Genomic DNA, 13064 nt, shown 5'->3' on the forward strand with positions numbered 1-13064 from the left:
GAGTCTACAGGAAAAAATAACTGGCCTGGTTGGGACATAGGAATTGAGTGGGGAAGGCACTAGAGGGGAACTTTTTTTTTTTGTTAACATTTATTCATTTTTGAGGGACAGAGAGAAAGACTATGAGCAGGGGAGGGGCCGAGAGAGAGGGAGACCCAGAATCTGGAGCAGGCCCCAGGCTCTGAGCTGTCAGTACAGAGCCTGATATGGGGCTCGAACCCACAAACCATAAGCTACGAGATCATGACCTGAGCCAAAGTCAGACGCTCAACAGACTGAGCCACCCGGGCGCCCCTTGTTCATAATAAGGTGTAGAGAGTGACTATATGTGGAAACCACATCTTGACCTTTCCATTTCCGGCCTCAGCACCCTGAAACAGGGAAGGCAGGCCAGTGTGGTGGTTTTCACAATTTCTAGCATGGAGGTCTTCCTTTAAACCAAAACTGGGAGTGTCCAAAGGCATAGGCTTAGCTCTCCCTGGGGCATCCCATGAGGCCCTGTTTGAAGAGCCCTGGTCTGGAATAAGGAATTGGCTCTTGTTGGAGCCCCTGAGAAAGTACACAGCCTTTTCAACCCCCCACTGGGGCACCACTTATAACCACTTCGGAAATGAATACACACGTGGCAGAGAGTGTCAGGCAAACACAAAATCTTTTGGTTTTAATCTTTACTTTCAATCCCAATCTTTTCCCCTTTCATTACAAAAGTACTAAGCAAACACAGACAGAATTGGAAAACTGACATTTGCAACGACGTGCCTTCAGCAGACATCTCAATAATCCCATTACCAACACCCCTGTGCAAGGACAGACATCAGGCAGAAAATTCGCAGAAATCAGAACTATACCATAAATGCATGACTTTTTATTTCATATAAAAATGATCGACACTACAAAAGCCAGAGTGCGTGTTGGTTTTGCACACTCTGATACTCCCAAGAGCCTTCTCCTCTGGCCAGGCTGGAGGCTCAGCCTTCTTGGAAGGGAGAGGCAGCCTAGACGCCTAACAGCGCACCTGAGTCAGCAAGCTGGATGTGGTGGGGAAAGCTGAGAGTGCCAAAGTCCCAGGCCCTTCCCGAGCTTGGACGGGTGGCGGCCGGGCGTGGCTGTGGCCCAGCAGCCAGTGGCACTCCGGCTGCCTTCCTGTGTAGGCAATGGGCTCCCGGCCCAGGCTCATGGGAAGGTGTCTTTGCTTGTCCCTCGAGGGAGCCGTGATCCAATCGAGTGGCTGTCCATGGTGTATCAGTCTCTGACTTATCATCAGTCCCTTCTGGCCCTCGGAGGAGGAGCTGTCAGTCCACTGTGCCATTGTAGGGTTTGTTGAACTTGTTGAAGGTGAAATCCACGGTGTGTGTGGAGATGGGCTTTCTGTACAGAGGGTTGGAAGCCTGCAGAACACAGAAGGCAAAAAGACATGTGTGTGTCTATTCATTTGAACACACACTCTCGAGGTGAGAGGCCCTTCCTTGGTCAGTCACCCTGGAAAGCAGCAGCCTGAGCACATAGGCTGCAAGACCACCCCTGCCTCTACCTGTCATGCCCTGGGAAGGACCCTCCCTGTCTCTGGGCTTCCCCTTTCTCTCTCAAACGCGCTGGGCCAGGCGGTTCTGAAGTTGCTTCCAACTTTAACAGAAACTAAGTGGGGATTCAGAGGTGTTCACTGTGCTCAGTCCTTTGGGAGCATACAGTTCGCTTGGGGAGACATGACTCGCAAAATTGAGTGCTGTAATAGACTTTGAGAGCTTCAGGTCCTTTACTGAGTCCGCAGTCACTCTAAGACTGTCCAGACTCTTCCTGCTGAGGCTGCACCAAGTGCCTCTTCCCTCTGAGGATCCTGAGCTGGGTCCGGTGTGGGGCCCTACACAGAGCCCACTGTGCTCCTGGACCATGCATTCTCCCCCTCTGGAACTGGCCACACACCACCTCTCAGGTTTTGTCTCTTTGATTTGAATGCCGAAGATGTTAGTGGGCTTTAAAGGTTGTAGGTCCTCAACCAGATCTCTACGCTTGACTTTTTTTCTACTTCCGGCTTCCCACTGGCTTACCATTTCATAGCGGGCCCTGGACCTCTCACTCTGGAACTTTGCAAACTCTCTCCGGTCGTGGATGGTGACGAGCAGCTTCCAGATGGCCAGGAGTGCAATCCCAATCAGAAGGATACTGCCAACCACGGCCAGGAGGATGGTCGTGGCATTGGGGGCAGTTCCACACTCTGGAGGGGACCAGGAGGCACCATGAGCAAAGCCACTAGGATAGCATCCCTCCCCCCGCCCCCACAACGCCAGGCCTATCTGGAGCGACAGGTGCACCTCCCCCATTCCACCTTCTACCAAACACCTTCCCTCTCTTCTCTCTTAAATTCTCACATTGCTTCTGGGAGACCCGGGGGTGCTGGAGGTTTTCTCTAATGCACGCGAAGGGCAAGAGTCAAAGAGGGATGGCCGCTGTTCCAAGGCCACATGTGGAAGAGACCCTTGGTGGCCGCCCCCTTTCTCCCACATGCCGTGCTGCACTGTGTGCTCAGTAGCACCTCCCCTTATGTGAGTGCACATGAGCCGGTCTGGCCCATTCTCCACTCTCCAGACTGGACATGTCTCAGCATTCGTGTAAATGGTTTCAGGAGCAGACTGGGCAGGCAGGAGGTTTCATGAAGCCACATCCACAAGGGCTGGGCTGGAGGCCAGCCAACATTTGTAAGCCCATAGTGTGGCCCTTTGGAGCGAATGTGCTTATTTTCAAAGAACCACAAAGACAGCGTTTGGAAACAAAGCCTCATTCTCTAAGGCACCTTGGGCTGGTACCACAGCCCTCCCTCTGCTACTGGCCCAGAGAAGGCATAGTATGTGGTCTGGCTCCATTTGGAAAAACAGTTTGCAGTGCTGTAAATTGCGGGGAGCAAAACCCTTTCTTCTCATCCCTGCCCCCCTCCAGACAAGTATAAAAGGGGTCATACTAGAAACCCTAATTACTCCAAAGCAAAAGGCCATCGGTCCCTCGGTCCAAAGCATGAGGCAGAATGATCAATGTCTGCATTAAGACATTGGCCTCCTCGGTGGCCCAGGAGCTGAACGTTCGCAGTTTAACCCAGAGCCCAGTCTGCCCTTCTTGGACTCCACGATGGGAAGTGCAGCCACCCCGCCAGGAGAGAGAGAGAGAGAGTGTGTGTGTGTGTGTGTGTCCAGATGTTCCCAGAGGCAGGAGCCGGGCTGCCCAGCCTTGACAGTCCACAGCCCCACCCGCACACCCCCTGCAGAGCCTGCAGCTGCTCACTGCCGTCAGGGTCAGCCCTGTAGGTGAAATGTGTGCTATGGCTGCTTCCACCCCTGTGCTCTGTCTCCTCCAAGATGAGACACTTCTAACTCCCATGCCTCCACGCCAGGACCTCCAGAGCGGTGCCCAGCAGTGGGTCCCCAGGTGTGTATCTATCTTTCTTCCAAACTCCAGGAGCTGGGCAGGGGTGGCCTTAGATCCTGCTCTTTATAAGGAATTGTGGCCCTCGTTTCTCTGGGGTTTGGAAGGCAGTGAGGACAGAAAGGCAACAAGCCTAGAGCAGGGAAAGGTGTCAGAAGCCGAGCTCCCTGGGGGTGCAGGGCTGGCCCTCACCCACCTGGCTCCCTGAGGACTGTCAGGTTGGCCTTCCCGCTGGGGAGCTCTGTGTAGGCGAACATCATGACGCAGTCCTTCGCGGTTTTGTAGAAACAAAGCACAGCCTCTTGGTCATCTTTCACTGGAAGAAAACCAGGCATGAATGTCCTCACGGAGCAACTCAGGGTGCTGATGGATGGGGTGGGGAGCCAAGCACCTCAGTTAGGACACGGGGTGCAGAGAAGCATACAGGGAAGGCTGGGCCTTCACAAGCGAGTGTGGGTTTCTCACATCAAGAACGTGGGCCCAGCATGGAATGTAGGTTGCTCTGGGGACATGAATCCCCTAAGGTGTGAGGAGTTCTGGGGAATGCAAGAGACCTCCGAAGTGTTTGCTGGGAGCAATGGGAAACAGAAGGCATTATACTTGGGGGTGAGGCTGGTAAGTGGGATTGCCCTGAAAGTTAAAGGGACACGGAAAGGAAGGAGCCATTCTGATGTCCTTTGGGGCCTGAGAGCTCACAGTTGAGTCTACGTGATTGAGAGCCAGCTGTAGTGGCCAAGCATGAGCAGCTCTTTGCTAGGGTATAAAACCAAAAGGATCCAAGGGTGACAAGGATGTCTGGACAAGAGTTTGGCACCTGCTGTGGTGCCTATACACACAGATGCCACGGGCCAGTGCCCGAGGCCAAGGGCCGAGCCCAGACCACCTGCTCCACTCCTTCACAGTGAGCTGCACCTGCCTGTCCCCACACTGCTGTTAACTCAACATGATGGACTCATAACCCCCTGTCCAGATGTCACCTGCACTCCGAGGCTTCTCTGGGGAAGGCTTAGACTGATTTCTAGGAGGAAAGGGAGCAGGGGAGAGGAAGGTCAAGGGAACATTGTTCAGCAATGGCCACTTGGTCCTGAATGACAGCTGTGGGATGATGTTATGGCATAAAGTGCTTTTTAGCTCTTGCCTTTGTGACCCTGTTGCTCAAAGGAGGTTTGTTGTTGTTGTTTTGTTTTGTTTTGAGAGGCAGCGTGAGCAGGGGAGAGGCAGAGAGATGGGGACAGAGGATCCGAAGTGGGCTGTGCACTGACAGCAGAGAGCCCAATGTGGGGCTCGAACTAATGAACCATGAGATCACGACCTGAACCGAAGTCAGAGGCTCAACCGACTGAGCCATCCAGGTGCCCCTGCTCAATGGAGTTTTAACCTGGAACCAGACAAGTTAGTGTGGTTATCAGATGTGAAGGCCTGGACTTTTTCTCCTATGCCCCAACCCTAAGCCTGATCTGGGCGAGTAGAAGTGTATGTGTATGAGGAAAGCCCAAGAGAAGGAAGGAAAGGATACACAGTGAATCTGAATGGAAAGCTTCTCACTGAGGATTACACTGAGAGGCAGCTGTGCATGACGGCTCAGAGCAACGGGGCCACAGCAAGTCAGGGGGCCACAGGAAGGCGGCATCTCCTTCCATCCGACTGTGTGTGCCTGGGGGGCCCACTGCCCCAGGTCTGCAGGCAGAACTTGCTGTGAGCCAGGCCTGAAGCAGCAAGCAGAAGCAGCAGCAGGAAATGGCCATGAGACAAGACTCGGTGGGCTCCCCACTGGCTCCCCTTGTCTAGCATGAGCCCCAGCACGCAGAAGGTGCTCGATGAACAAGTGCTGTCTGAATGCATGACTCCGCATACTCAGGAGCCTGATTTGGGCACAGCGGTTGGTCAGAACCAGGGATGTCTACAGAGGAGGTGAGTCAGGGCCAGGACGGGAGGCCGGGGCTGGGAGCCTGCAGCAGCTGAGGTCAAAGCAGAGGGCAAGGCTGCCAGCAAGGGAGCCTCAGAGGCAGAATCCCTTTCATGGTACACAGTCTTGTTCCCCACTGCCCACACCACCACTTTAAGCGTACAATGCAGTGGCTTTAGTATATTTACAATGCTGTATAACTATTCCATCCAGTTACGTCCATCACCCCAAACAGAAACCATCTTTGTTAGTGCTCAGTCCCAATTCCCTTCTCTCCCAAGCCCCTGGCAACCACAAATCTGTTTTTCTCCCTCTGTGCTTCTGCCTATTTTGGACATTTCACGTAAATGGAATCCTACAGTACATATCCTTTTCCGTCTGGCTTCCCACACGTAGCATGGCACTTTCAAGAGTCACCTCTCCTGCAGCGTGCATCAGGACGCTGTTCCTTTTTCCACCGGATGGATGTACCACATTTTATTTTTCCATTCATCAGTTCACACCCATTTGGGTTGGTTCTCATTTTTTTACTCTGCTGCTATGAACGTTCCCGCACAAGTTTTTGTGTTAACGTGTCTTCAGTTCTCTTGTGCATATACCCGGAAGTGATATAACTGAATTGTGTAGTAACTCTGTTTAACTTGGGGGGAGCTGCCAGGCCATTTTTCAAAGCAGATGCACAAATCCACATTGCCACCACCGTGTATGAGGGTTCCAAAACAGGGCCACTGTGATTTGGTGTAGTTACAGTGTTCCAGACCACTTCCAAAGCCAGTCATGTGCCTATGGGGCTAAGATCTGTGTTTTGCATTTCGAAACTCCTCAGCCTGGATGGCAATGGCTGTACTAGTAAAGGGATGGAGGCAGCCCAGAAAGGGTGAAAAGCAAAGGTCTGTCCCCCTCTGCCTGAGCCTCATTGCGGGCTCCCACTCAGAATTGACCTACTGCCATTTGTCCAGAGGTAAAGCAAAGAGATGGATGGATGGATGGAGTCAAAGTGGAGTGGTCAGAATGAGAAGAACCCTAAAATGAGAGCTGCCAGGCAAGATACCAGAACAAGGGGTGAGCGAGGGCTGCAGGAACAGATGCCTGCTGCCGTGAGGACAGCCGAGGCGGTGCTCGATCCCAGGTGTGATCCGGGCCACACAAGACTCCTGCCCCTTCTGATGCCTTGCGGCATCGTGAGAGCCACACCAGGCTGAGGCCAATGTGGTAAAGACTAGGCAGCCATTCATCAAACATGGTCTGCCTGCCTCCCGGGCACACAACTTGGCTACATTTCCCAGCAACCTTTACAGCTAAGTGTACCCAAACAACTGAGTTGGAGTCATGAGCACCACTTCCAGGCCTGGCCCATAAGAGCATCTCACGTTATCCCTCACTGTCTTCCCCCATTTGCTGACTGAGTGAAGATTCCAGGGACTTGAGGAGAATAGAACCTTCAGGTAGAGAGGGACTGGTTTCCTGAATGATCTCATGGAAGACCCTGTCAACCAGAAACGTCTTCGGTGGACTCGCAGTCAGTGACTTATACTTAGTTAAGTCACTGAGGTCTGGGATTTGTGATAGCAGCCAACATGACTTGTGCTAACTAATATACCAACTTCTCTGAGAGCCTGGGAGATGTGAATAGGAAGGGGCTCCGGTGATGGTGCAGAAAGTTATGAACAAGGAAATCTTCCACCTCAGAGAGCCAGGGACCCACAGGAGTGCCCAGGATGCTGATATTATGCTTCCCGACTCCAGGCTAGAACCGCCCTGCTCCCCGCCAGGCGGCCCTGAGAATCGATAGTCCCCACAGAGGAGGAAGCCTCGAGGTGTCTACCAAGATACAACAGGGGATGGCTACCCAGAGCCACTTGGGCATACTCACCGATGGTGTCCACCCACGTGATCACCTCGTCCTTGCACAGGTTTTGGCAGGTCTGGTTGTCAGCCGGGCCCCCCATGTGAAGCAGCAAGCACTCGACACAGTCTCTTTGGGAAAGAGGCAATAAACGCAGGTGTTAGATGCTGGGCAGTGGTTCCTGGCAAGTAACCATGCTCCCAGGGTGCACTGTCCGCTCTTCTGCCGGGCCTGGGCCCCTGAGGGCTCTACTTCATCCTGTCTTCATAGTTTTGGCCTCAATGTTTCTGCTGACCTCTGGTTGCTGTTATACAGGAAGCCTGAGGATTCTTGGACGAACATAGGTGAGTTTAGAGGCATGTCTGGTCTACGCATCAATTTGCAGGTTAGAGACTTTTCAAAATTTTTTTAAGTAGGTTCTACGCTGAGTCTTGAACCCATGACCTTGAGAGCAATACCTAAGCTGAGATCATAGTCATCCACTTAACTGACTGAGCCATCCAGGTGACTCAGAAACCCACCTGTACTTGGCTGTATCACATGCCTGGGAAGAGTCTGCTCCAAGCAGGAAACTCTGGAGTGATTAAAAAAAATGGGGTTCCTGGCCTTGCAGAGGGGTCCTCACACCCTTGGTCAGTGCTTAAAGCCCCCATATTGCCTCATTTCCCAGGATTCCTACTGGGGATCACTGCCAGGGCAGGGCCCTTAACCCTCCCACATAGTAAACTCTCCAGAAGACTTTCCAGAAAATACCATTGCCAGGGCCTGACCACACCTATGGGATCCACATCTCTGGGGCAGAACCTGGGATCCCAGGTTCAGATTCACACAATGAGGGTTGTGAACCACTGTCCAGAAGAGACTCCAGCACAAGCCCCTTCTCCCTCCCACATGGAATCTGCCTGTGGGTTCTACCCTCTAGGAGTTGGTCTATGCAAGAGCAAGACTCTGGTAGAGGCTACAAGGTGTCAGCCTCCNCCTCCAGCACAAGCCCCTTCTCCCTCCCACATGGAATCTGCCTGGCGGGTTCTACCCTCTAGGAGTTGGTCTATGCAAGAGCAAGACTCTGGTAGAGGCTACAAGGTGTCAGCCTCCTCCCAGGAAACCCACATTTAACAGGGGCCTTCTGGAGAAATCGGGTTAGGAGCCAAAAAGTCTTTTTGAGTGCCTTCTCCTCCCACCTAATGTGCACAGTTTAAGTCAGATATTGTTATTATGTAAAAATGCTGAAGTAAAATGCTCAATTAAGGATCAGTACTCTACTTTCCATAGTCAGACCTGGTTTCAGACAGTCCCCATCTACCTTTGCTTTGCATCAGCAAGAAGAGACTCCCAAGGCAGTGGGGCCAGAGAAGCAAAGCTTTCTCGAAGGGTCTGTGAAGCCTGCAGTAGTGGGAGAGGGGCCTGACCCCTCTGTGGGACTGGGGATAGGGGATCACAAAGAGAACCCCAGGGAAGAGCGGGCTGGGGCAAGACAACCAGCTGACGGTGAATTCTCAGGGACTTAGTGGGCTGATGGTGCCCGGTGGTGATGGAGGAGGCCGCCCCAGAAGGAGGGGCTTCCTCAAGACTGGGCTAGGGCCCAAGGGCCAAGCCTGCAAAGTACCAGCCGTGACTCCACAGAGCCACAGCGACCCAGGGTACAGCCACCCTGCTCACCCACAGCCTATGCGGACCAACGAGGCTATATGTCTGGAAGGCTCTCTGGCAAAAATGTAGAGGGATGTACAACCATGAGGCATGGCCTGACTTATCATCATCCGTTTTTTAATTCCTTGAGATTGAGGTCAGAACTGCAGGGGGAGCAGTGGAACTGGAAGGGGGCTGGAGAGCACTTCATCAGGTACCCCCTTTGTGGCCAGGGGAGGCAGTGGGGGCGGGAGACGCTGTGGCAGCTGCCCCAGCACCCAGGGCCCTGCCTCTGGGTAAGCTCCTCCCAAGTCCTCACTTCCTTTTCTGAACCTTAAGGTGGAAAGCTGGTAGGACTTTCTTAAGAATTCAGGGGCACCTGGGTGGCTCAGTCAGTTAAGTGTCAGACTGATTTTGGCTCAGGTCATGATCTCACGGTTCCTGAGATCGAGTCCCACATCAGGCTCATGTGCTGACAGCGCGGAGCCTGCTTGGGACTCTCTCTGCCCCTCCCTGGCTTGCACTCTGCCTCAAAATAAACAAACATGGGGGGGGGGCGCACGGGGAGGAAAATGCAGCTATCCCAGAATTGGCCCCCAAATCCCACTCTCCTGGATCACTTCATGGAAACATTCTGGAGTTATAAGCAAGTTGGTAATGTTTGCATTTCCCCTGAGGCCAGAGTCCCAGAGGGCAGGCAGCTGAGACTTGGCTGGGGGCCAGGAAGGGTGGGTTAGCTCTGGCCCTTTCTCTGGCCTCCCCGATTAGCACACAGCAAGTGACCCCGACGCTGCCCTTCCTCTCGCGAGGATTTGCTGAGCCTTCCAATTGCAGCCATTGTCATTAAGCCACAGGGCCACTTCCAGGGAGCGTTCCCTCAGTCTCCAGTCTAACTTGTGTGCTCCACATACCAGGTTGAGACCTGTGATATATTGTAGTCATGTGTTAAAATAAGTCTGGCTTTTTAAACAAACAAGTTGCTGAGAGAGACTTTACTTAGAGAGCCTGTTAATTGAAATCAGCTGAGCCTGAGTGTGAACTCACCCAAGGTGAAGGGTATGTTTGGTTAGTTCTAGAAAGTGGAGACTGGCTGTTCTGAAACCCCAAGTGNTCACTTTCAAAGGGAATTTGTTTTAAAAAAAAAGTTGCAGCTAGGCCCTGAGAGAAATAGAGAGCGGTCAGTGTGTCCCGGAGATAAAGAAAAAGGAATTGTGAGGTTTCCTTATGGCATCTCTGTTCTCCTCGTCTCTTTAGTATTGCTCAATGGGTGACAAATTATCAGTTACTGTGTCTTCTAGGAAATGAAGGCTTTAAACATTTAAAACTATGGTTGTTGGGCCCTTCTGACCTAAAGCGAAGGTTGTTGGGTCTTTTAACAGACATACGCTGAAGCTCCACTGCCTTGCTGCTCCAGGGGAACGGAAGAAACGGGCTTTATCTACTTTTATGGATTCCATGTGTGCTGTCCTAGCTTGCCCCCCTCCCGCCATTAACCTCGTGTGTCCCAAGGACTGCCGGAAACAGCTCCGTGGGACGGGCTGGGGGAGTGCGCCTCCCTCCGCTGTAAAACGTGGGTGGCAGCTGTAATCCCCCCTCACGTGGCCCCAGCTACTTGGGCTCCAGATCTGGGACCCTCCCCTCCTCCCCTGGGATGCTTCTATTTGGATTTCTGTTATTTCTCCACTCTCAGCAGGTCTAAAGTGGATCTGCTTTTCTTCTCCCTTACTCTCCCTGGCTCTCCAATTACACAAAATAAAATCTGGTCCTGTCTATCTTGTCTCTCAATCTGCAGCCAGCTTTCAATTACCCACGCCTGGATTATTTGAGGCAAACATCCAAGTAAGGGTTGTGCCACCTAGGACATTTCTGAGCAAGGACCGACTGGCAGCCACGGCAGGCTTGGAGCGCATGGATTCCTTTCATTATCAGCCCGAGCCAGACATGTGGAGGGGAAATCTGCCAAAAGAAAATTGCACAGTTGCGTTCCCCAGCCCAAGAGAAACGATGTCTGTACTATTATTTGTTTCTGATTATCTGCGCCTGTGTCTCTCACGCCGGGCCCCCTAGCATAGATGACGATGACACAGCTGTTCCTCTAGCAAAATTCAAGAGCAATGGTCACTCATGCCTTCTTGATGGCATAGCTCCTGGGTCCCTATAATTCCCGCTCATTCACGCTCCGGCAGAGGGTGAAGGGCAGAGCTGGGGGCGGGGAATCAGCCTGGAGAACGTGACCCTGTGGCTGAGTCTGTGGAGGCACGGTGCCCACTGGCCAGACAATCTCTGCATTCAGCTGCAGTGCAGGGCCAGCGTTCCATTATCTGTATAAATGGAGCAGAAAATTCAAAAGCCATTGTGATTGGTTTCTGGCATGCCTTATCTAGGTCGAATGCCCTCCTATCCGATCCACCTTCTGATTATGTTTTGTTCAAAGCAGCATTTGCCATACGGGTATCCTGTGGAACATTACTTGGGAAATGTTAATGTTGGGGAGGGGATCCAACTTGTTTGAAAAACAGGTGCATACTACATCCTCCTTTGAAATACTCAATAGCACTCAAAAGGAGCTCTGAGAAGCCACCATTTTGGTACCCAAACTGGTTGAATTTAATTGAGTAATCTGATAACTTCTAAGTTGGGGAATAGAGTAACAGTCTTGTTTTTTTGTTCTGTTTTTATTTACTTACAAAATCCCCAAGAAACCAGTGTTTCAAAGACACTATTTTAATACACAGTTAAAGTTTAGTTACTGTTAGTATGAGTCTTGCTCCCCAGCAAAGGCTGGGCAGTGGAAGAGGCAGGAGATGGGGACTAAGAGGTGGGCTGGCCCCAAGGCCCGACAGGCTGAAAGATGGCCCTGGTCTGGGGTGAGAATTGGGGGTGAGGGTGCCATTACCTCTTGGTGCTGCAGGCGTCTGGGCAAGTGGGGCACTTCTCACACGTCTCTCCAAAAGCCCCTGGCTCTGTGCACTGGCACTGCCCACAGACACAGTGCCCACGGTCGCTGCAGATCTGGCCATCCTTGGCCAAGCATGTGCTGATGTCTGTTGAGCAGTTACAGTTGTCCCCGATGTAACCTGCGTGGCACTTGCATTCTCCACAGTGACACTCGCCGTGGCCTAAAGGGACACACAGCACATCAGCGCCTGCCCACATGAACACACAGCCGACCGCCCAGCGTCTGCCGTGCACCAGGACACTGGGGAGCCAGCACCACAAGCCACTGTGCCCTCCAACTCTGGGCAGACATGCTTGCGTAGCAGGGGGCCGGGCAGCTTGTGTGGCCCAGCCAGGTCTGGGGCAGTGCGCCACGTTGGTCCAGAATTTGACCAAGCAACATCACAGGACCATGACCCCTTCCTGTGTCAGCTGTCATGTGAAGAATAGCTACCAAATATGTCCACTTCCGAATCCCCAGAACCTGTGAATGTTAGCTCCTGCAGATGTGACTAAGTGGAGGATTTTGAGATGGGAGGTTCTCCTGGGTTCTCCAGGTGGGCCCCGATGTCATCACAAGGGTCTCTGTAAGACGAAGACAGAAGGAGACTGGACCACAGGGGTGACGGGACAACAGAAGCAAGATGCTAGCTGCTGCCTTTGAAGATGGAGGAAGAGGCCACAGAGCCAAAGAATGTGAGGAATGCAGCTCTAGAAGCTGGAGATGGTAAGGAAATGGATCCTCCCCAGAGCCTCAGAGGGAGTATGGATGGCCCAGTCAACACGGTGACTTTAGCCCAGACCTCCAGAATTCAAGAGAATAAATCTGTGTTGTTAAAGGCCACTAACTGCGGTAATTTAGTACAGCCACAGCGTGCAGTGATGCTGAACTCTGGCTGTGGCCTCAGCCCCACAGCTCAGAGCGGGATGATTCAGGCACAGGTGCCGAGGACAGCAGAGGCTAACCAAACGGCATTCGCTATACATACATTAGGCTTTACAGCATAAACCTGAGCAGTTCCTATGACTGGGCCCTGCTGCAGGGACTGTCATCTCCCTCAAGTCTCAGCTGCATCATCAGAGATGAAGCCGCTGTTGAAGGTTGCGTGCCAGCGGCGGAGCCAGGACTCACACCAGGGAGTGTGAACTCCAGCATCCATGGCCTCTCAGGAGGAAAGACAGCAGAGCAGGCAGGCCCTAACCAAGTTGACAGCCAGTGGAAGGTTGCCCTGCTCTCCTCTGTAGGAGGGTGAGGGGCTGAGCATCCCTGATGTTCTGCAGGCATCCAGGGTGGAGGCTCACTCGACTCAGAGTACAAGTGTGATTGTGAGTGAG

General features: G+C 52.6%; 1 protein-coding gene across 1 annotated transcript in view; it reads right to left on the bottom strand.

The window, feature by feature from the left end:
* Positions 1–635: 635 nt before the first annotated feature.
* The window catches only part of ITGB5 (integrin subunit beta 5), a 97473-nt gene continuing 85044 nt past the window's right edge, over positions 636–13064 (bottom strand). Inside the window, exons 9-13 of the mRNA XM_077767629.1 lie at positions 11689–11911; positions 7191–7294; positions 3608–3727; positions 2046–2212; positions 636–1388 (exon numbers count right to left, since the gene is read on the bottom strand). Of these exons, the coding sequence (XP_077623755.1) occupies positions 1293–1388; positions 2046–2212; positions 3608–3727; positions 7191–7294; positions 11689–11911 (710 nt within the window). The 3' untranslated portion in view covers positions 636–1292. The remainder of the gene's footprint in view (positions 1389–2045; positions 2213–3607; positions 3728–7190; positions 7295–11688; positions 11912–13064) is intronic.

The sequence above is a fragment of the Crocuta crocuta genome, unplaced genomic scaffold, assembly GCF_008692635.1.
Source record: "Crocuta crocuta isolate KB4526 unplaced genomic scaffold, BGI_CrCroc_1.0 scaffold45, whole genome shotgun sequence".
Taxonomy (NCBI): domain Eukaryota; kingdom Metazoa; phylum Chordata; class Mammalia; order Carnivora; family Hyaenidae; genus Crocuta; species Crocuta crocuta.